Consider the following 24,834-nt stretch of genomic DNA (forward strand, 5'->3'; position numbering starts at 1 on the left):
ACTTCTAAGAGACAGGCAGCTTTGAGAATTTATTAATCTAGCACTCACTCTTCATTTTCCTTTCCTCAGAGAGAAAATAAAATATTATGGAACCGTAAGTATAGTGTCCTTTGGCAGTATTTAAATTAAATACAATTTTTCCTTTACCTGACTTCAAAGCTGGTTGGTAAGGGAAGGTAGGACTGTCTCAGCTTCATGTTGTAGCACAATGCTTCTCCGTATCACACAGAGTGGCTTTGAACTTTTGAAATTCAGACTACTAGTCTGTTATCCGTTTCTGATAAACTGATTGAATATTATCTAATTTTTAACAGCTGTACTCTTGAAAAATTTTCCTTGGATGGGATGAAATACTTATTTCATTAATTATGCATTCAGCTATAGATTACAGCTAGGCATCTCTCTTTTTAAGTAAAAGGAGGTAGACACAGGGAGCTGAGAGTGCAGGATCTACACCAAGAACAAGATCGGCACCAGTGTTACACACAAGAACCAAGCCAAAAGAGGACTTGATCGTGAACCGCAAGATGATGGATTAGAGAGGCTTCCAAAGAGGAAAGTTGAATTAATCTTTTCCAGGCTTAATCTTTTGCCTCTAGATAGTGAAACCTATGGATGAGTCTATGAATTATAATGAGTGCAACATAATGAAGTATATTGCAGACTGAGTGAGCAGATCCTGTGACCATGATTTGATGGAAACTGGAGTGAAGTGGGAGGCAAGGGTGAGAAACAAAAGGTCTGAATGGGGGCGAGGGATGGACTTTATCTTTGCAAGCCTACTTTCTGTCACAGAGTCATGTCAGAGTCAGCAAGGCATAAGCTGGCCACAGGCCCCTTCAGGAAGCAGCAGATCTCCACAGAAGTAGTTACAGATACCCCATGACACTGACTTTTTGTTATTATGTAAAACAACTGGTACTATGCAAGATGACTCGGAAAGAGTTCTCGTAACATCTGACTTGGTACCGGCATAGGACAGACATAGATCAAGGCATCACCACTGAGAATCTAAAAGAAACCCTCACATTTACGATCAACTGATTTTCAATACGAGTGTCAAAATAACTGAATGAGACAATAATAGTCTTTTTAACAAATGGTACTGGGACAACTGGATACCCACAAGCCAAAGAACAAAATTCGACCTCTACCTCATACAATACATACAAAATTAACTCAAAATGAAAGAGCTAAAACTACAAAATTCTTAGAAGAAAACACAGGTGTGTGTCTTCATGACTGGATCTGGCACTTGTTTCTTAGGTAGGACAGTAAAAGACAGAAATAGGTTAACTGAACTTCATCAGTATTAAAAACTTCTAGTCTTCAAAAGACACCATCAAGAAGGTAAAAAGGCAATCTCCTGAATAGGAGGAAATACTCGAAAATCCTACATCTGATCAAAGATTTGCACCCAGGATACAAAAAGAACTCTTACAATTCAATCATAAAAAGACAATCCAATTTTAAAATGAGCAAAAACCTGGACAGGCCTTCAAAGAAGATACACAAATGGATAAGCGCATGGAAAGATCCCCAACATTCTCAGTCATCAGAAAAATGCAAATCAAAACACAATGAGATGCCAGTTCACACCCACCAGGAGAGCTAATCACCAGTGTTGACAGGGATGCATAGAAACTGGGAGAATTACACACTGTGGATAAAAATGTTAAATGGTGCAGCCACCCTGGGAAACAGTATGGCAGTTCCTCAAAAGGTTAAACACAGTTACCGTATGACCCATATGACAGCATTTCCATTCTTAAGTCTATTCCCCAAAGAAATGAAAACATGTTTACATCAAAACTTGGACAGAAATGTTCGCAGCAGCATTATTAACAATAGGCAAAAAGCAGAGGCAACCCAAAGGTCCATCAACTGATAAATAGATAAACGGTTTAGCCCCACAACCGAGTAATGTTTGACAATAAACAGAAATGGAAATACTGACAAGCGCTGTAACATGGATGAACCTTGAAGACGTTTTGTCAAATGAAAAAAGCTAATCATGAAGGACCACACAGCATGTGATTCCATCCATGGGAAACACCCAGAACAGGCACATCTATAGAGACAGAAGTCAGCCTGGTGGCTGCCGGGGGCTGAGGGGGATGGCGGGCTGGGGGTGATGGCCAAGGGATGCAGGCTTTCTTTTTAGGGTGATGGGAATGTTCTAAAATTGACTGTGGTGACAGCTGCACATCTCTGGATATACTAGGAGATACTAACTATGCATCCTAAATGGGTGACTTATATGATACGTGATTTTTTTTTTTTTTTTGGTGCAGGAAAGTAATCAGGTTTTACTTCTTTATTTTTAGAGGAGGTACAGGGGATCGAACTCAGGACCTTGTGTACGCTAAGCATTCACTCTACCACTTGAGTTATGCAATCCCCCCTATAATATGTGAATTATATCTCAATAAAGTTAAAAAAAATCCAAAGGCAGGATCTAGACAATTTTCTTAATTGTCTATTTTGGGTGTACATTCATGATCTGAACTCCTCCATGCTTTGACAACATGTCTAAAACGAAGAGAAAATGAAGGCAATGTCTAACTTCAACTGGTTAGTATAATGACCTTTCTGCACAAGGTATTCTGAAATCCATGAAGTAAATACACACAGATTCTATATCCATTCACAAAAGTGAAGATGCGTTATGACAATTTTCTGGAACATGCCATGAAACATTATCCTCTGATTTTATCTACCTTGCCTCGTGGTGAGAGATCACTAAAAAATACTGTTTAGTAGGGAAAAAAAGTTAACTTCTGTGGGGAAAGGTGTGTAATTTTCAACTTCTCTAAGGGTAAATATCATAAGAAAAAATATATAAAGAAATGGCAGAATGAAAGTCAAAGTTTAAGAAACAAGTGCATTATAAAGATAATAAAAGTGTAATTATAATGAAGATACAAAAGAAAGCTGTCCCTGAGAAGCTAGTGTCCTGCAATGCTCTGCGCTGCACTCACGGCTGACGTGCTAGATTTCACACGTACTGGGTTCGCAGCTTGATGTGACCTCCTCTCTGAGTCCTGTGTCTCATTTTCTGAGTTAGTGTGATGATGTGCTGTCACCTCCAGGGAAGCTTCCAACATGGACACTTTCTTTCGGGTGTCAGTCAGCTCTTGCTGAAGCTGTCTCATACAGGCCTAAAGAGAGAACTCTGTTACTGATTTTTAAGTCACCTTATCATTAAGTTACATTAATAATATATAACTCCAACATATGGACTTTGAGAACTATCCCCACAGACATCAATTCACCTTCTTTTCCTCACAGGCACACATTCCTGTTTACTAAATTTCATTGAAGACACACAAGGCATGACCCTCCTGCCTTACTGACAGTAAGTTAACTTAGACAATGGATGCAGCCCCACCAGCCATTCCCTGCCCCTCCCAGGAAGTGGCCAAGCTTTACCCCCACTGAAGTCTCAAACAGAAATGGGCGTGTGGGTGGGATGAGTGGTGGTAAGTTCCACACTGTGGAACACTCTCCCTCTTTCTCATTAGAGGCTAAGTTCAGAGTCCTTCACATGTTCAATCTGGTGTTTAAATCCTTCCAACAGACTCCTATCTCACAATAAAAATGAGGTTATTCCAATGGCCTCTGGGGACCCGCGACAACCTGGCCTCCCCTGCCTCCTGGACTGCAGCTCCTACAGCTCCCCCCACCCCTCCCACTCACTCCCTTCCTGCCACTCAGGACTCTTAGCTGCTCCTCAGTCTGAAAATGGGACCCCGATGCCAAACTCGTACATCACAGAGCGCTCCAGTTCCTCTGTACTGGACAAACTTACATCCAAATGACAGTAACTGAGCCTTGAAGTGAGAATTGTGAGCAGACTATTTAAAAAAATGTTCAAAGTAAATTATAAATAGAACAGGGGAGACTAAGTCAAACAGTTTTGCTAAAATTTACATTTGTCTCAAATTATGACTGAATGAAAAGTAGATGCCTTTAAGGAGTGGCGAGGTCGTAACAATACATAATTTGAGATGGAAATATTTCAATTTAATTCCAGTTGACATGAATACAAATAAAATTATATCAACTAAAAATATATGAAAAGCTACTGAACGAAAAGTACTGCAAGATACAGTGTTTACACATCAGTTCATCTGGGAAATCTGGATTTGACTGTCAAGGTAATCCACACAATTGAATCTTTTCTCTTTTTTTTTCTTTTACTTTTTTTGTTCACCCAACTGAATCTTAATTTCAAAATACTCATTTTAGGTCTGAGCATTTCATTTATCTGCTTCATCACGACACTAAAATGTGGTGACAGGAAGATTAAAATGATTTGGGCAGTATAAGAGGAAATTACTAAGACCTGCCTGTATCTGTCAACAACTTACAGCTTAATCTCTTAGAATTTCAGGTGACACGGCATCTTTACTCAAAGTAAAGCACCTCTCAGGCCTAACTTTTGCTTGCTGGATACAAGGCATGCTTTTAGGCTGCTTTACAATGTACATATTTACAGCCCACACATTTTTTATATTCAACTAGTTTCAACACTCAGCTTTCATTGGATACTGCTTTGAACTTTCTTTGAGGAAGTCTGAAAATCAGTTCCCTTTCTGGGTACTTACTTCCATTTCTGCTCTGTCCGTTACATACTGATACAGTCTGTCCTTTAAACATCTGGATTCATCGATTAACTCCTTGTTTCCTTCCTCCAGCATCAGAACTCGTCTGCTCATGGCTTCAAGTTTTCCCAGGTGATCCAGAAACGGCGCTGGGATATTAAGTATTGTCTTTTTACTTGTGGCCTCACTTTGAGCAGCTTCCAGTTGCTGTCGAAGCAACACGTTTTCGCTTTTTAGTTCACATACTCTCTCCTCCAAGAATGCCTGCTTTCCAATGTATCTGTTGACTTCCCCTTGTTTGCTCTGAGACAAGGATTCAGTTTCCTTGTTTGAACGCTGGGCTTGGCCTCGGTCTCTATGCACACATTCAAATACCAACGTCGTTGGTCTAAGAGCATCTCTCCTGGGATGGAGCTCAATTTCTTGGCCACGGAATTGACGTTCAGCTTCAGGAAGTTGCTGAGGAAGCACCTCGCTGTTATCTTCTGGGTCAGACAGCTCAAAATCCTTTGTGTCCTGTAAGTGAAACCCCTTATCTCTTACTCTTTGAACTGTACTCAATAAACTGACATATCATAATTTCCTTTGAAGTGAAAGACTAATCTCTAAGTTTATACAACAAAAAGTTTGCAATATCTGGGTATCCAACTGGAAGAACTTAAGGTGGATACAAATCTCAAACTTTAAACAAGCAGAAATCCCCAAAAGTTCAAAAATTTAATTAAAGACAGTGAATCCATGAAAGTAAAAAAGAAACCACAAAAGGATGTTTAAGAAGCTCAGAACTGGGAAGGCCTTTCTTTCTCTGAAATACAACAAACCCAAAAGGCTTAAAATAAACAATGAATAAATCTGACTACACTTAAAAATTATGTCTGACATCTAACCTTTACAGCTACCCCCAAAGTAAGAGCCTTAGCTCTGTATATATTTGGACAGGTTAAATTTCCTAAAAAAATTTTTCCTGAGAATACTCCATAAATATTCTCCCTTTCTAACATTTTTAGAGCGAGTTATAAGAATTACATCTACGGATAAGTGATAAATCTAAGCACTGTACTAAGCACGTCTACAAACATCAGTTAACTCAGTTAGCTGTGACAATTCTGGAATAAAGGGTTAAAAACACAAGCAAGCTGCAGGGTTTCCCCCAGGTCTTCTGACTCTCTGACTCTTACACCAAACCAACACTACTTCTCTAGGACAAATATAGAAACACAAGAGAAGCCTTCTACTTCCCTAATGGTGAATACACTAAAGGTCAAGAAGCTCAAATTTACAGAGCTCTTCTTAGAAAACCAGGAGACTATTTGCTTCTGCAATAATTTTTATTTCTTCTTCATGGTGTTTATAACAGTAATGGATGTGAAGTAGCAGGGAAATACAGTGAACTGTTTTATTAAAAATAAAATACTGATCAATAAATTATCACTAAGTATAGATTATGGTATGTCACTATATTCAAAAGCTCCTTGTACTGAAATCGCATACCACATGGAGCAGAGCATTACTTTTTATCACACGTAGGAGAACGACACCCAGACTATGGTTTCTGAACCGGCTATACTTTTTCCTCCTTACCATCAGTGGAAATGATAAAGTAACCTCTCCATTCATCTATCAAAGGAGTGAGATCACTGCCAGAAACTAGAATGCCTGCTGTTAGTAGCAACAGTTTTGAGATCATGGAAAGTTCATCAATTCCTATAGGAAATATGAACAGCCTCTCCTCGGATGAGGCCATCGTGAATGTCACTATGTCACTTTTGCAGGCAAATGGATTTGAATTCAAAATATTGCTTTATCCAATGAACCAGAAATGAAACCCCCAGAAAATATATTTACATATATAGGCTTTTAAAACCCTCTATACTTTCTATACCTATAGTATTGGTTTTTAAACTATGTAAGTATACAAATTCATACACACACATGTTTGAAGATGACTAAAGAAAATACCTCAGCATTCATTTTCTTGTTAGTCTTTTCTGCCTCCTTTTGTTGGGAAAGATGACGGGCCAGGATTTCATCTTGTATTACTCTGGCATTCTGCTCTCGAGAAAGTTGTCTCTGAGCATCATTTTGCTCTTCTAAAACCTGGAGACATATTTCATTAGGTTTGGGGTTTTATACCATGAAAAGAAGTCAAAAAAAGCTCAGGAGGGGAATGTTAAACAAAAAATTTTTTAAACTGTTAAAAAGAAGTAGCCTTTTTAAGCACAGGGATCTTTACTGCACATAAATAACTCAAATTCTAATATATATGACAGCTAAATTTATCACAGAGCAAAAACACAAGGGATGCAGTATCATGAAAGAAAAAATTTTTTAACACTTTTTAAATTGAGTTATAGTCATTTTACAATGTGTCAAATTCCAGTGGAGAGCACAATTTTTCAGTTGTACATGAACATATATATATTCATTGTGACTTTTTTTTTGTTGTGAGCTACCACAAGATCTTGTATATATTTCCCTGTGCTATACAGTAAAATCTTGTTTATCTATTCTGCATATTCCTGTCGGTATCTACAAATTTTGAAATCCCAGTGAAAGAAAATTTCTTTATAAGGCATTTAACCAATTCCATCACAGTCTCAAGGCAATTCAGCCTGGATTTTAACTTCAAAAAGCCAGAATTAACACATGGATTTGAATTAGACTTGTTACTCTGTTGAATGGACCAAAACCGTCAATCCTTATGTTAATGATTAAGCTCAATTTAACTTCCATTCCTTCATTCAGAAAAGACACAGAGCATCTATTAGATGCCAAGAACATCAAGAAATTAGTAAGTTAAGCTCTAAATGTCATAGTTCATGTTTAGGATGAGATAACTTTTATTTGTTTTAAATGAAAATACAGATAAATTCAAAAGAATATTATAAATAATATTGATGAAACAGTGTTAGAGATACGCAATTTTCACCTAAGACTAATTTACCTGGTTTGGTTTATTCCTTATGCTCTTCCGTTTGCATTCTAGTGCCCGGGCAGTGCTTTCAAGTTCTTGGTTCGCGGAAACTTGCTCATTGCATTCTTCCTCTTTTCTTTTTAAGTCATCCTTAGTGTTTTCATATAATATATAAGCATTTTTCTTCTTCTTTGTTTCTTGTTCTAATGTTAATCTGCAGTGAAATATGCTTACCTTAAAATTTATTTTGTTAGAAAATAAAAAGTTCATTTTATGATCTGGTTCTTCACATGCTGATTTATTACCCCAATGGAATTTCTATGTTCTCAATTTTTTTTTTCATTTTTAAGTCTCACATTTTAAATTCCTCACTTCAATCTCTTCATAGACTATATATATGTATATATATATATATATATATATATATATTTGAAAAGTAGCAATGAAAAGACATAATGCTACTGAGTTTCAGTCAAGAGTAACTCTGGTCAATAGTGTAGGAAAGAAAATTTGCAATTATTCAGTAAGGTTTGAATTGAAAATTACCCTTTCCCCCCACATAGTCATAAATTACTCCTTCATTAGGACAGAGAATTTAGTTATTAATTAAAAGAGAAGTTGCTATTTAGAAACAGGTTTATAATTTCATGAGAAATAAAATTTCAACTTCATGAGATATTACAGGGACTCCTACATGATCTCCAGGGGAAGGTAACATCCGCAGATGTCTTTTCCAGAACACTGACCCACTAATTAGCATAATCCAAGGCGAGGCTGGGGAGTCTACTCCCTGATGCCCTACACTTTATGTTTCTTCTTTTGCAGCACTTTGAACTTACCTTGTTGAATATTATTTATTTTAGTAAATCATTTTTAAATCCCTTTTGGTACAAGGCAGGATCCCTATTAAGTAATTAAGAAATAAAGAGTAACCCATGCTTTCAGCACAGACCTTTGAACTAATCTTATCTCTGTATGAGAGAGATGCTGAATAAACTAACCAGTAATCACTTTCCACTTCACTTTTTAGTCCATCCATTCATATGTTAAGAGTCAAACTGCATAAATTTTTTTAAAGTTTCTGCCTTGAGAAAAATGGTCATTTCATAATTCTGCAAGTGGGAATGTAAAGTAATATAAACTTTCTGGAGGACAATTGAGAGATAAGGACCAAAGATTTTTTTAAAGAAATATAGAATGAGTGTGTGTGTATATATATATATATAGCTGTTATTTCCAAGAGTCTCATATTCCACAATATTAATGAAATTTTCTCCCCTGTAAAATCCCAAAAGGTAAGTTAGCAATCTTAAGACTTTTCCTACATACCTACAGTATTAAAGTAAATATAGAGTTCAAATATTTCTTTAAAACCAAGAAATTCAGTACCTCATGCTGCAGAGCTGTCGTTCCCACTCCACATTTTGAAGTTTTAACTGTGATTTTGCTTCTCTTGTTTTCAACAGCTCTGCTTGTAGCCAGTTCACCTTATTTTCCATTTCTTTAATTTTTCCTGTAAGTAGTGCACAGTCAGATTCTTTCAGTTCTATTGATCTGAATGAATGAACTGGATCCTCAATTTTCAATAACCTATCAGAATCTGCATTAGGAAGAAAACAAACATAGAAACAAAATATATGAGCAATTTTTGTGTATAAAGGACTGTGCATTTTCACATTCATTCATCCATATATTGAACAAATGGATATTGAGCATCTATAACATGGAAGACATTCTTCTAAGCTCTGCAGATATTAAAAGAATGACAAAATAATATTATGAACATTATGCAAATAAATTTGACAATTCAGATGAAGTGGGTAAAATTCCTTGAAAGAGAGAAATTACAAAAGCTCAATTAAGAAAGAACAAATAAGCTAAAAAGCCCTATATCTTAAAAACCAAAACAAAAGTCCTATTTAAAGACCTTACGACAAAGAAAATTCCAGTCCCAATGGTTACACTGGTGAATTCTACCATATATTTTACGAAAATTTAATACCAATTCCACACAAAGTCTCCTCGAAAAACGAAGAGGAAGAACTATGTCCTCGTTCTATAAAACTAACATTACCCTGAATCCAAAACCAGACAAAGGTATTACAAGAAAGAAAACTAATGTCATGAAAATGGAGGTAAAAATTCTAAACAAAACGTTAGCAAATTAAATCCAACAATACAGGAAAATTCATCACGACCAAGTGGGGTGTATCCCAAGAACGCAGGGCTGTTTTAACACGTAAAAATCAATGTTATTCATCATATTAACAAACTAAAAAAGAAACCATATGATCATGTCAGTGGATAAAAAGAGGCACTTGCCAAACCTCAGCATCTATTCCTGATAAAAACTTCCAGCAAACTAGGAACCAAGGGAACGTCTTCACTATGACAAAGATCCGTGCTAACCCTACAGCTGACACCATACGCAATGGTGAAAAACGGAACGCTTTTCCCAGAAGGTGAGGAACCGGACAGGAATGGCTTCTCTTACTCCTTCTATTCAGCACTGTACTGGAGCCAGTGCAATCAGGCAAAATAAAGAACCAAAAGGCATCTAGATGGGAAATGAAGAGGTAAAAGTGTCTGCTAATCAGCGGGGAATACGATTACATGATGCGAGTCAGCTAACTCCAACCTGTGGGCTGGGTTGCTTGCTTTGGTAAATAAAGTTTTACTGAAATACAGCCATGTCCATTAACTTGTGTATTGTCTATGGCTACACTTGTTGCAACACTGACAGAGCTGATTAGCTGTGACAGAGAATGTATTTATTGGCTGCAAGTCTTAAATGTGAACTCTCTTTAGTAAGACAATAGTTTAAGAAAAATCTTGACCACCTTTGGTTATGTAGAAAATCTGAGAGAATCCATAAAAAGGCTACTAGAACTAATAAATGTGTTCAGCCAGGTTGGAGGGCACAGAGTCAGTATACAGAAATCAGCTATATTTCTATCATCAGAAACTAAAATTTAAAATATAGTATTTTGAAACAAACAAATAAGTAAAAATACACTATTTACAGCTGCACTGAAAAATAAGAAATACAGGTAAACATAAAAGATGGAAAGACCCAGACACTAAAAACTCTTAAAATATTACTGAGAAAATCAAGGAAGACCTATGTAAATGGAGAAATGAACTTTGTTCAGGGTTAAAAATTCCATTTTGTTAAGAAGTCAATTCTCCCCAAATTAATCTACAGATTCAACATGATCTACATCTCATTTCCAGGACACTAGCAGACTTTTTTTTTTTCACATTGACAAGATGATTCTAAAATTCATGTGGAAAGAAGGGTAATAAAAGGAAACAAGATGAAGCCAGAGGACTGTGGCCTTTAACCATGGAGCTACGAGAAGCAGGAGCTGGATTTTAGGCAAGGAGGTTAACAAAGACCTGAATTTTAAAAACTATCTAGTAATCATGCTGGCGGCGTAGACCAAGGTTCCAGGAGGTGGAACGGCGGAGAAGAAAATCCTGAGGTGATTTCAGCGTTCTAGGAGGGAAGCAGTGATACCCTGACCTTGGGTGAAGGCGTAGGAGCAGCAGAGTCAACAGAAAGCACAGGGAGTGGGAACGGTCACAGCCCCCGGCTGGCAGCGCACAACACGTCTGCTTCTGCTTGGACACAAAGCAGGTTTCTGAGACGCAGCGGACTGTAACGGAGCTGTGCTCCCTGGGGCAGTACTAGGTGTGCAAAGGTTACCACGAGATACTTAAAAAGGCTGTGTAGTCATATGGGGGTCCTACCTTTACTCTCCGGGCCAAGTTGTTCGATTAGCCTCAGGGTACTCTTACAATTAGGGGAAAGCGACTTGTGATCCTCAGAAGCTGTTTCCGGTGCCAGAGTTAAGTCATCGAGGTCATCCACAGAATTCACCTGCTCTGTGACCTACAAATAAATAATGCTATTTCACAGTGTCTCCAACATAGTTGTAAAATACGCTCAGTGTACAGAGGTGATAAATATCCATCTTTTTATGAGAGCAAAAACACAGACAATTCTCCAAACAACTGATTTTCGTCAGAAGGCTAACTTTATCAATAATGTTTCTAAATTATTTTTAAGTAAATGTCTCTACAACAAAGGAGGATTTTCTGTTTTTCCACTCTATCTTTTATAAATTTTTTTTACTACAGGAAAATATTTTTGATTAATATCTTACTATACCTTGTCCTTTTTAGTAGACATTTTCTTTGAAGACCTGAAAAAAGAAAAAAGCAATTCCTTTAAGCCAAATACTAAATATTGAAAATACAAGAAGTATGTAAATCTATTTTTTTATATAAAACCTTTGCATTGATAATTTTCAATAAAAGGGATTAAACAAAAAATGGAAACAGTAACATTAAAGGACAAAGAAAGCATATCAATTATATTATTAACAAAGTATTAAATTTAAATCAAGCAGACAAGGAAAGGAAAAGGAAGAACATAAAATTACTTGTATTATTTGATAGGAAAAAATATACCAGGATTTTCTTGTTGTTGTCCTTTTCAATAAAAACTGGCTTTCATGGCAATAAAACCTATTTGGAAAGTATTACTTAAGTCCTTATATGAAAGAAACCGTTTTCTAATAACCATGACATCAGCTTTTTTGAGGACTTAGTGTGCAACTGCTGTGCATTATTATCAGCACTTTACGTGTCTTAAAGACATTTTAATCCTCACAACAATCCTGGGAGGTAGGTAATACATCAGGTACTTTACCCAGGAAGAAAATGAGGCACAGAAAGGCTAAGTCATTTGTCGAAGCCCCTATGTCTGCCCAGAATTCCAATCCAGGCAATCGGGCTTCAATACTTGCATTTCACAGTATGCTAAGAAAGTAATATTTACTTTTAAGCATTTTTAACTAATGTAGTAAATGAATCTCTATTATTATTCTATGTCTAGGTATAATTATAAGTAATAATTTCTGGGGCATATGTCCAGAAGGAACCCTACTTCAAAATGACACCTGCACCCCAATGTTCATAGCAGCACTATTTACAATAGCCAAGACATGGAAACAGCCTAAATGTCCATCAACAGATGACTCGATAAAGAAGAGGTGGTAGGTGTATTTATACAATGGAATACTATTCAGCCATAAAAACCAACAACATAACGCCATTTGCAGCAACATGGATGCTCCTGGAGAATGTCATTCTAAGTGAAGTAAGCCAGAAAGAGAAAGAAAAAAACCATATGAGATCACTCATATGTGGAATCTAAAAACAAAAGCAAAACAAAACAAATACAAAACAGAAACAGACTTATAGACATAGAATACAAACTTGTGGTTGCCAAGGGGGAGGAGGGTGGGAAGGGACAGACTGGGATTTCAAAATGTAGAACAGATAAACAAGATTATACTCTACAGAACAGGGAAATATACACAAGACCTTGTGGTAGCTCGCAGTGAAAAACATATGTGACAATGAATCTATGTATGTTCATATATAACTGAAAAATTGTGCTCTACACTGGAATTTGACACAACATTGCAAAACGACTATGATTCAATAAAAAAATGTTAAAATAATAATAATAATTTCTGAATCTTAACACCTATTTTTTAAAAATAAAAAGACTTTAGACCTAGGCAATACTGGAAATCTACTTTTAATAAAGATTTGCTTTTGCTAAAGACATTAATCAGCGGGCATTCATTATCCATTCAGCTGTTTGTTCATGCATTTGACAGGTCCTTATGGAGCATGATGGCTTTTTTAATTTAGAACTTAGTAATCCAAAAGTAATCATCTGTGATAGATTGTTAACAGTTTATTATTCTATCGTATATAAACAAAATCTTCCCCTTCTTCCTAGAATCTAAACAAATATTAAGTTAATATAATCTGGTATTTTGTAATAGCATACAAAATCATAGCCACTCATGATGATACTGTCAAGGACACTATAAAATCTAGAATCATCAAGGAATGATTAAACCCTATTCAGTATGGCCTAAGTGTTTGTATAGTCATTATGAGTATACAATTTTTAAAAAATCTATGGACAATGGTGTAACTTTGAAGTCATTATCTGCATATTCAATTGTGTAAGAATATTACGCTTCAGAACTAATGAATAAGCCTTACAACAATACCATACATGAATACTTTACTACAGTATTTTAAAGATAACAGTACAATCAATACACTTTCTAGTATCAGAAATTCAAACAAAGTTAAATTGAAAAACACGTCTTCTATGGAATCACACCCAACAGCACAGAGACATCCCCTACAAACTATCATCTCATCATTAAAAAAAGAAAGGGAACCCCCACGAGCCCCACGTTCCCCTTCACTTATCACCCAGTCCTCTCCTGCCTTCCCAGGGAATGTCCTCTGAGGGGCTGTTCACACTGATTCCCTGCAGCCCGGCTTCCCTGGGGACGTATTACTGAAACTACTTCCGGTCAAAGGCACTTGTCCTCATCTTAGCCTTTCGGCAGAGTTCCTCCGACACAGGTGAGAATCCTCTTGCTTTGGCCTGTGCACTATATGCTGCTGTTCTATTTCCAGAGAAGGTAATCACTGCTAATACGTCTTCAGCTAGAAATAAAGAATTTGTAGGTTTTACCTGCCATAACCTTGATCTCCTTCACTTAAACTGCTGTTGTCATTCCTGTGTAGGAGACCACCAGCCAGCGAGGCAGTCTTCGCAAATACACGTGAAGTCACAGATGCTTTTAATGTCCGTTTTCCACTTTCATTCTTTACTCCCTTCATGTGCAAGCCAGGACAGCTACTTTAAAACAATCCATAAAAAAGCCTATTTTTAAAATATAATTCTACTGACAAATTAAAAAAAAACCAATTTTTGTAAAATTCCAACTCTTACCCATCTTCAATCATTTATTAATTCACAAAATGGTTAACAAGTGCCAACCATATGCAAGGAAACACAAATTCTTGCTTCAAAGACAGATTTACAATTATGATACAATGTGATACGCAAGAGCTGACATATGAAAGTAAAGTGAGCATGAGGAAGGCTTTACAGAAGAGGGGAAATAAACAGGAATCATGAGCAAAAGAGACAGGAGGAAATTATTCTACTTAAGAGATTAAGAGATTAGAATGTGAGCACAAAGATTAGGCACATGGCATTTAGGTGTGTCCTAGGAACCTGGAAGGAAGAGTACAAAATATATGGAAGCAAGTAGAGAGATGAGTCTGGGAAGAAATTCTGAACAACATCTAGGAAAAGAATACCTACTGCTGAATACTGATATAGGCTTACCTATCAGAATCTCCTTTCTGCAGAGCAGGAAACCGCTGGTCATCAGTTTTTCCCCTCTTCCTCTGCTGAGTTAATCCTTCATGATAGCTGCCATCACATATGGTTTCTGATCCTTTCAGTTCACCACTTTTGCTCCTGTTCTCTTCTACTTCAACCTTCAGTGAAAGTTTGATACAAAGGGTAATTATTACTTTATTCATTATAAAGACTTTGTTATCATTCACTTTATCATTTGACTCAGAGTTTGCCCTGATTTCAATTGATTAAGATATTTTTGTGCTTATTTTAATTTTTATCATTTCAAGTCATTGGAATGTTTGTAAATTCTGCTTCTTTCTGTTTGAGGAAAAGAAACAGAATTTCCAAAATTTCAAAAAGGACTTTCTGAATGTTGTGCTCTTACATCCACTCTTCCCCATGTGAATGGCAGAGACAGAGAAATAGAAAGACAAAGGCATAAAATTTGTCCTCTTCTGTCTACCACCAAGATTTTGTATTAAACAGCCAGATTTAGAAGATGTCGAACCTTGGTGCTTCAGTAACAGAAAGGAAACATTCTTCTTTCTGTGCTAAAGCTATCCTTTCCCCACTACTTTTTATAATTCTTGTTTCATTTGGATCCTGGGGTATCAAAATGTGGTGTTTAATAAAACATATAAACCCATGTTTACCGAAAGGAGCAGAGTGAAACTGATGAATTGCCAGTTAGTGTGGAATTCTGCAGAAGGAATAATGCTTCCCAATTTCACATTCAATAACCATGGCCATTTTATAGCTAGACGGCATAGGAGTAATGAGAGATCTACCTTAGCCCCACTGTTTACTGAAAACAGGAACACAACCAAGAAAGGTTAAGTGATTTGTCCAAGTTCCCTAAAGCAGTATTCCCCAGCATTTTACGGTGTCAAAAGAGATGATACAATTCTGTAACACTAAATCTAATAAGCTACCAAATAAATACATCAAATTGATCAGATAAGTGTGACTTCGGCAAAGTTGGGGGCAGGGCTCATCTCCTTTTTCTATTAAAGGGGAACACCTTCAGATTTCCATCTTTAACACTCTTTGCACCTCACACAAAAGAACACACACATTTTAAAAATCTATTACTAGAACTAAAAAAAATTCAGTGCATCTCAAAACTCAAGTTTCTCAAAACTCAAGTTTTCTCCTTTGGAGATAAATACTGAATTTTTTTTGCTGAGGGTTCATACTACCTATATGATAGAATCATACATGTCAAAACTTCCTACATTTTATTAAATAATATAATGTAAGTGTCTGCCTCAACAGAAACACCCGGAAGTGGTGACTCAAGAGTATGTGGGAGCACATGTATTCTTAAGAATATCTCAAAGTGGCCATGATGGAATTCTAAGTGTCCAGTGATCAGTAAAACAGAGAAGCCTGCACTCACTAACGCACAACACACGGATCAGTTTAGTGAGAGCACGTGCTTATATATCCCTTCTCTCAGTCACTGCTTCCTTCCCATTCTATGGATGTGCAACTTACATTTAAGCCAATAGATTAAAACAAAAAAACAAAACCCTTGAGCTTATTATATTTCTTAAGCTATTTCACTCGCATTTATTCCGGCTCAGAAGGTCACGTGGCACACAGCTGAATTACTTTCCCACTTCATACGAAAGACTGGCACAGAGACTTAGGTTGATTAAGGAACAAAACCCAGGAAAATGCTTCCCTGAGTTCCTGTTATTTAGATGGCAGAAATAGTCTGTTTCTACACAATTACATATTTAGATGACCCCGTTTTATACATAGGCTATTTTCCTAAGTGGAAAATCAGATCAAGTATGGATCAGAATGGAAGAGATTATTGATATAGAGAAAAAAAACAAGAGCAGTAGCAAAGGAACCTCTACCTCTTTTTGAAGCTGAATTTTCTTTTTCCAAAGCCAGGAATTCTACTTGTAACATGCCTACCTCATTGTTAAGCCTTTCCATATCTTGGTGTAACTCTTTTAGATATACTTTGGATGTTCTGTTACCATTTGATGGAGAAGAACTCACATTTCCTAATTCAGGGTCCAAGATTTTAGAATTACTAGCACCGCAGTTATCTGCAAGCAATGGCTTCTGGAGCTGGTCTTGTATTGGTTTCGTTTTCTTACAAGTATTTGAAACAGCAGACATATTGTGACTTTCTATTTGAATCATGTGTTTCATCTCACTGGAGAGGTCAAGCCACAAACCAAAAAGGCTTTTTGGGTCACTTACCTGAGGTGCACGTCCAATGTCTGATTTCCAGTGAGTATTTTGGCTCCTTTTTGGTTTTCTTTTTGTAGCAAATTCTTGGTCTTCATTCACTGTAAATGGAACTCGGTTCCTTACTTCATTTTCTCTGTCATTACGAAAACTCTCCTTGGTTTTGTTAAAAACGTGTTCAGTGTCTGGCTTATCGTTTTCATCCAACTTATTTTCATTTAAATAAAGTTTTGAAGATGACTGGCAACCATACTTTCTTGACTCAGACTTGGAATAAGATGCAAAAACATTTTCAAGACTGGGCTCTTTGTGTTCAGAGACTGCCTGGAATCCTATAGAGACAGAGGCTCCAGGTGCATCCTTTTCCTCAAAATCAAATGTATTATCTGTCACGTTGGAAGGTAGTTCCTTTAAGTCACCATGTAGTTCAGAGTTGTCAGGTAGCGGCACTCCCTTACGATGAAAAGTAATTTTGCCTTTTTCATGGATTTTACTCATTTTCTGGTTTGACTTCTTTGTGATAAATTCTGAATTATGTTTCCAGTCGAATTTGCCTTGTTTGACCCACATGTCCTCATGCTTCTCCACACAAGAATGTTTTGAAGATACAGGTACGTCCTTTCTGTCATTTTCCTTATTCACTTCTGGTTCTCTAGGCGTTTTTTGCAGATGCACAAGTGAAAGATTAATCTGGTTGATTTGATCTTCAGATTTCTTTTCTTTCACAGTACGTGCTTGTGAAACACATTTATCCTTAAGTAGTCAAGTACAGATAAAGAAAAATTAGAAAATAATTAAAATTTAACAAACTTCGTAATCTACGTTGGGCTACTCACAAACTAAGAAGTGAAACATAACTTGCCTTAGCCTTGAAATAGGAGAAAAACAGGAACTCAGAAACCTAACTTTGTCACTGTTTGTTTGAACTAAACAATTCACACGTGTTAAATCTACCAAGAATTATTAGAGATTAGATTTTTAACATTACAAAGATTTCCTCACTAAAAAATATTTCACCTCTCGTACTTTAAATAGTGAGCCCCTCCAGTGCATGTAAAGATTTTTTTAAAGGACTAATAACTGGAGAATAAGCAAACTGTAAATTATTAGGTGCCAAAATCAATTAACATCAATCAGAAAGAGGAACAAATTCCTGAATTTTAATGCAAACGATATACTATGATAGTGATCTATCTCAATATGTATTCTCTGCATCCACTGAGTTATATTATACTCTAACATTCACTAGTGAGAGTGAATGAAAGCATTTTTAATAATATTTACTGGTTTCCTACCCTGAAATGAAATAAATTAGAAAGTTTTTGTTTCTACCCTAACAATAAAGGTCCAACCCTGGAAGGTTTGATTCTCTTACTAGGCAGTTGGGTTGACTCTATGACCCCTATTCTCTCCCTGATTGTAGATTCTGAAATCGATTACATAGAGATCACAAGACAGAAGAAATCTTTCATCTTGGCATCAATGACTTGCAATTTGAAACTGCAAATTTTGGACCACTGGGAATGACTGTTCCTTACATGAAACTAACTCGGTGGCCATCACTGCTATATTAGTTACAATTTCAACTGCTTATATCACATGATTTAATATTTGATATCACCTTCTTTATCATGTGTGGAAGTTATAAAAATGGAAGAAGTAAACAATACTCAGGAAGGTTTTTTGCCTCAATTCCAAGGATAAAGTTTAACTATAAATTGCTATCGATCCTAACAATACTTTTAAGTTTTGTAATTAGATAAAATGCTATTCAAAACTAAACATTAAATAATTATTTATTGACTCTAAAAGTCTAGTCTGAAAGGCAATTTCTTTTGAATTTGAATAACTGTGTTATTAAAGCACAGAAAACAATACAAACCAGAAGCTTAAACTTACATTTTCACATACCTGTGAGAGGTTGTTTTCACTCCCATCAAGTCTTTCTTGCTCTTCCTCAGCTGCCCTTTGGAAGTCTGGGTCTGCTGAAAAATGAATATGCTTAGTTAAACTTCACTACTTAGAACGGCTAGATAAAAGGCATCATCTTTATAAAAACATAAACGTTTCATCAATTGACAGTTTAAATTAAGCTTAATCTTTAGCTGGATATTTACTTCTTTAAGAACTACTTCTAACTATCTAAAACTTCAACAAACTATTTGGGAAATACTAGATGTTACCAGATAAAGGCATACAAACATCTCAAAGTTTCACTCACAAATTGATTCACCAGACATGAACAAAACAAAGAGAAATAAAACAAAATTTAAAAATACAGTAGAAATATACAAAGTCACGATAGACTCTATTCTCCCCTCCTAACAGTACCTTTTCAACAACATACCAAGCTTCAAGAGCAATGTTATTCATGGTTTCCAAAATTACTGTTACTTTTTATGCTTTTATCTTTCCTTAACCTGAAATGTTTCCCTCTATTCTGACAAGTTCCTTTTCCTCTTTGAAGACTCAGCTGCTCTGTGAAGTCCTCCTTGATTGCAGCTGTCTTTCCACAGAGACACAGGGATCTCTTTCCTTGGAGCTACCTTGGTACCTCACAGATTTTTCTAGTGTGTCTTCACCAGCTGAACTGTAAACTATTTCTTTACATGTCTATCCTCTTTGCTCCCATGCTGTAGAGGACAAACTCTTAAAAGTATCTGTGTATAAACAGTATTTATTAGAAAAACTTTGAGTTTAGAGCTTGTAGTCACTACTATAGGAGATAACTGAGAATCTTTTGTAAATACAACATTAATTCTGCAGGTAAGGAAAGAAAAGATAAAACTATAGGAGCAGAAAAAATATTGTATGACATTACTACAGCTCTGATTACATCACTGATTAAGGCACTAAATTCACTGGTATATAAAGTAGAACACATATTAGATATGGTTAATCAACAGACTGGGTATCCTAGAAGAATTAGAATTGATATCCCATATATTATTTTTAAGTGATAAAGCACTCCTTAAAAACCAATATCCTTTTCGACCCATCAATCCATTAAAAATAATAAAACAAGCTGATATACTGTGTGGACACAGTTAAGAAGGAGGTCCTGTGTAGCAAAATCCAATGACTGCCACTACTGCTGGGAAAGCCACTTCTAAAATACAGAAAGGCAGAGAATATACTAGAAATACTTTGATATTTAGTTGCAGAGGTGCTTTTTCAGTTACACTGACTATAGCTATAACAAATATTTATAAATTCAGAGCTAGATAAAAATAAAGCTAAGAAACCATACTTTGAGAAGGGAATCTTTGGATGTCCACCTAGGTTTCCCAACTACTCACAAAGCTCTAGACATCATCCTCCTACCCACTCTCAGGAGTGTGCTAAATACTACTCTGAACGAACTTACTTTCACCTAATTCTCTTTGCTATTTAATATGTTGCTTTGGTCAGAGGATGAATGTAAATGTCATGCCAAAAGGTATTGTCTGGTTGTAGGTTGCATAAAAGGAGTAAACACAAAGGAGATCCTGCCACAAAATGATTTCTGCAAAGTCGGAGTGTGGTGAAGCCACGCACAGGTAGACTATGGCTAGTTCTCTATGCTGCTTTATTACCTTCTTTGCTGCTTCTCTTCTCTGGCAGCTGTGACTCACACAGGCCACGGAGCGCTGCATTTTCTGACAGAGACACGGCTCCAATATTCACCCGGTCTTTATCTACCAGGGCCGTCTGCCTCAGTTCTGTGGGTGCTGACTGGTTTGTGGTCACTGATTGTGATACCAACGGACATTTGTCAACTTTCAAATGCTTGGCTCTTTGACCAGCCTTATTATTGAGGCTCAGACTAGTAGAATCCCAGTCTGAAGAACCTGAAAACAAAGTTTCCACTTATTAGAATGTGAATAACAATACAAACTTTTACAAATTCTCTTCCCAGAGCAGCAGCCCCACGTCCGCAGCCCCACGCCCTCCTCTCCCCCAAACACACTGCTCCTTCCCAGCTGGTTGTACTTTACATGTCATTGCTGTTCATATAGGGAACCACTGTCTCTTGTTTCTAAGTTTAATTTTCTAGTATTACTAATTTGGATTCACTCATCACTCTCTATAAAACAGTCAATATTCCATAAGAGCTTTAGGAATAATTATGATTCTTCAACATATGAATTTTTTCATTAACAAAATGTATGTCTAACCAGCCATTTACTGGACGTTTAAATATGCATGACAGTATTGAGTCCTAGAGACGTGGGCTTTAAGGAAACTTTTACTGAATGGTACTACTTAAATTACAATGAGACAGTCTTTCCTCAATGTACCAATATCTTCAGAATTCTTACCTTAAGCCGTGGATAAACATCATAAATTTATATAAGAAAGGATAGCCTTGAGTGACTAATTTTTTCCATATAAAAATAGGGTAAATCTAGGTACAAACTAGGTCCAAAGAGTACAGAGTGCCACGAGACAGGAAATATATAACAAAAAATGTTTTCCTTTTTTAAAAAGAATTAAGTTGTCAGATTCAAACTTTTTAAGACAAGTTAAAGAAAAAAAGGCAAGAAATGTATAAGTGAACTTTAAAGCCCACTTCATCACAAGGGCTCCTTTATTATTTCACACCCATGAACCCTGTTTAAAACAGCAGTTCTCAAGTGTCATCTGAGAAGCCCTGAAGCCCCATGTTCCCTCCATCTAGGGAGTCCAGGAGGTCAAAACTATTTTCACAATAATACTGAATGCTATTTTCATTCTCATTTTTTGTTAAGTGTGCAGTGGAGGTTTCCAGACACATGACATGTGGTAACATCATAGCTCTAATGGCTAATGGAATGTTTGTGTGTGCTTGTTTTTTAATTTTTCAGTTCTATTTTCTAATATACTAAACATCAATAGATACAACCCACTTAAAAGTTCTTCAGAATCCTCAATAATTTTTAATAGTATAAAAAATATCCTAAATCCAAAAACTTTTAGGATTATTGTTTTAAAAGATCGTATCTACCAAACATTAAGGTAGGACTAATTACTTCCATCATTTTTAATAATCAAAGACACCACTTAGAGAGAGAGAGAGAGAGAGAGAGGGAGGGAGAGAGAGGGAGAGGGAGAGGGAGAGAGAGAGAGAGAGCATGCTAATCAAAACATCCAGTTGGCTTAAGACCTTTGGGCTAGGGAAATAACTCTGTGGTAGAGCACATGCTTAGCATGCACAAGGTTCTGGGTTCAATCCCTAGGACCTTCATTAATAAATAAATACAGAAATAAATAAATATCATCAATGTGATAGCACTAGATGAAATAAAGTGAAATATGACTGACATGTTAGCAAGTGAAGCTTTACCCTACATAAAGTTCAGAATTCAATTAAGCATTTTAAAACTCTGGAAAAATCTTAGAACCTAATAATCAATCTCTCAGAATCCCTGAGAAGTATAGGGACTCCAAGCTGAGCACTTTAGTCTCCCAGCATCAATAGAAACATCCAAGTCAAAGCTGACATTTTAAAAGTCTATTTCTTAAGCTTATATATATTTTTCAAACATGGATACCAATAATAACATCTGCCGCATTTATGTCATCTTTCAATTAAATTTGAAGAAATAAAAGGAATTAGGAATAAGAAGACTGTACTTCTCTTCAGACTTAAATTTGTATTGCAAAATTTACCTGATTTGAATGTTTGTAAATTCTTCATTTCTCCTGTTTTATTAGGAACAGAATCTTTCACTCCAACTGCAGGCTGAATGGTTTTTGAAACAAACCGATTAATAATGTACATTTGATACAATCTGTAGTAATAATTCGGGGGGGGGTCTAGCTCAGTGGTAGAGTGCCTGCTTAGCAGTGCATGAGGTCCTAAGCTAAATTCCCAGTACCCTCATTAAAAAAAAAAAATCAAGATAAAAGTATAAAAGTTTTTACCTTCAAGTGAGGATATTTTTCAGTAGAATCTAAAAGCCAAAAGGGACACATAATCAATTATATGTAAATATGAAAGCCAACTATCCATTCACACAGTTAGTACTGAGTGCAATCCTCATGCTTGCTTTGGAAATGGACACGTTAGGTTTCGGTGTCTTGTTTTTCAGGGGCAGTTAGGACAGCAACAAGACAGAAACATGAGTCCATTATAGACACTCAATGAAGAGCAGGAATACAGGCTTAACAGAACATGCAGTTAAGATCTCAAAAGCACGATTATGTTTCAAGTGACTTCTTTATAAAACAGAAACGTGCACATGTACCAGTGTGAACTTGCTGCCTGAGGAGGAGAAACGCGATCTCCAATCAGAGGAACAAGTCACGGCTCCAAGAAGACAAATGTGAAAGCTGACAGTAAAACGCAGCAGCACATCTTTCGTGCGCCTGACACCATGAATCTACAAGTACTTATCATACTCTTCAATTCGTTCTGCGATTTAGGAAGTCCACAGCTGTGACGGCAGTCCATTTGTATGTGCAATTCACTTCTCGTCAGAGAAAGTGATACGAATTGATCGGCTTGGATACACACTTGTAGAATAATAGTTCATAAAAATATTTTTCCCATACCCACATGGGCTGTTGGTATGCCTACATTTCTTGGATCCTCTAGCCATCCAAGTTTCTTGATCCACTCATGCAAGAAAGAATGTATACTGAGTTTTCAATATTGAAATCTGGTGATCAAAAAAAATTTTAATTGCCACAGAATTATTAGATACTAAAAGTCTTTTATATTTCAAAACCTGTGCCGTATTCACTGAAAATAACAATGTTAGCATTTATGGAATGAACCCTATTAATTTCTTTTGTTTCCAAAATTAGTTTGGTTTGGTAAATCAGGCTAATGTTTACAAGGATTTTTGTGAAACAACTATCTTATCAAAAAATTAGGTATCCTGAAATAAACAAAAAAAAAGCAGTCAATGCTTCATATTCAAGTTAATCTCATTTGAATAACAAATACCAATACAACATATATCTTCAAAGCCTGATAGGAGGAGTGGCTGTGGTTTACCCCAATTCTAGGCCCCCTCCTGATTCCAGTATTCTCTGGAGTGGCAATGATCTAATCTGGCTTCAGTGCAAATACACTGACGCCATCGAAAAGGAGTTCTCTCAAGTTTCCTCCTTAATTCCAAAATCACCTACCTGCTGCCTTTTTTTCCTCCTTCCTTCCTTTCACTTTCCTCTTCAAAGGTACCTCTACATCTGTGGTCTTAATTCTTCCCCTTTTCTATTCTTTTGATGGACGATCCCCACCACTTCTTTTTCCTCTCTGCTTAGCAGCACTATCTTACATCTCTAATTTCTACTTCAACTCTTTGCCTCCCTCTGGCTATGAACGTGCTCAGAAAGAAAAACAAAATCATGCTTTTCCTTGTTGCTGTTGTCTTTAACTCCCCAGTGGCTCTTCTTCCAGACTCCCGTAAACACAAGTCTACCCTCTGAGTGTGATCTGAAGACCAGAAACAAGGGCATCACCTAAGAGCTTGTTAGAAACGCAGACCCACTGCTCAGAATGTGCACTTTTCACTGGGTCCCCAGGTGACTAAAATTTCAGAAACTCCAGTCTATACCGAGTCTGCTTCTACAGCACTCGGACTTAACTCATCCCTCTGAAATCCAGCCGCATGCGTCTCACTGTAACACTTCCCCAAAAGCTGCATCAGGAGTTGCAGACTTTTCAGGGGACTCTTTACCAGGCTCCAGCTCCCCTGACCTCCCCGGAAGGCACCCTGCTCTCTTCCTCTTTCCCACTCTTCTGTTGGCCTATGAGACACCATCCTATAAGGCAGCAACACGCTGCATGACACAAAGGTCCAGACATTGACAGCTGACCACACACGCCTGTGCTCACCCACGGCAGGCACACCCAGCTCTGCGTGATCAGG

At 36.7% G+C, this 24,834-nt stretch overlaps 1 protein-coding gene across 9 annotated transcripts in view; it reads right to left on the minus strand.

Annotated features, from left to right (window-relative positions):
• Nucleotides 1–24,834, minus strand: part of LOC135319843 (coiled-coil domain-containing protein 144A-like) — a 71,637-nt gene that overhangs the window by 12,380 nt on the left and 34,423 nt on the right. For 2 of the 9 annotated variants that reach the window (XM_064481746.1, XM_064481745.1), the window contains 14 exons: nucleotides 22,880–22,908; nucleotides 22,625–22,697; nucleotides 20,569–20,823; nucleotides 18,893–18,978; nucleotides 17,006–17,746; nucleotides 14,765–14,919; nucleotides 14,102–14,269; nucleotides 11,696–11,729; nucleotides 11,275–11,416; nucleotides 8,911–9,121; nucleotides 7,552–7,735; nucleotides 6,567–6,704; nucleotides 4,611–5,123; nucleotides 3,009–3,161 (listed from right to left, as the gene is read on the minus strand). In XM_064481746.1, the coding sequence (XP_064337816.1) occupies nucleotides 3,009–3,161; nucleotides 4,611–5,123; nucleotides 6,567–6,704; nucleotides 7,552–7,735; nucleotides 8,911–9,121; nucleotides 11,275–11,416; nucleotides 11,696–11,729; nucleotides 14,102–14,269; nucleotides 14,765–14,919; nucleotides 17,006–17,746; nucleotides 18,893–18,978; nucleotides 20,569–20,823; nucleotides 22,625–22,697; nucleotides 22,880–22,908 (2,882 nt within the window). The remainder of the gene's footprint in view (nucleotides 1–3,008; nucleotides 3,162–4,610; nucleotides 5,124–6,566; nucleotides 6,705–7,551; nucleotides 7,736–8,910; nucleotides 9,122–11,274; nucleotides 11,417–11,695; nucleotides 11,730–14,101; nucleotides 14,270–14,764; nucleotides 14,920–17,005; nucleotides 17,747–18,892; nucleotides 18,979–20,568; nucleotides 20,824–22,624; nucleotides 22,698–22,879; nucleotides 22,909–24,834) is intronic. The other 7 variants (XM_064481750.1, XM_064481747.1, XM_064481749.1 and 4 more) reach the window with 7 other exon arrangements.

Source organism: Camelus dromedarius, chromosome 33 (genome assembly GCF_036321535.1).
Source record: "Camelus dromedarius isolate mCamDro1 chromosome 33, mCamDro1.pat, whole genome shotgun sequence".
Lineage (NCBI taxonomy): Eukaryota > Metazoa > Chordata > Mammalia > Artiodactyla > Camelidae > Camelus > Camelus dromedarius.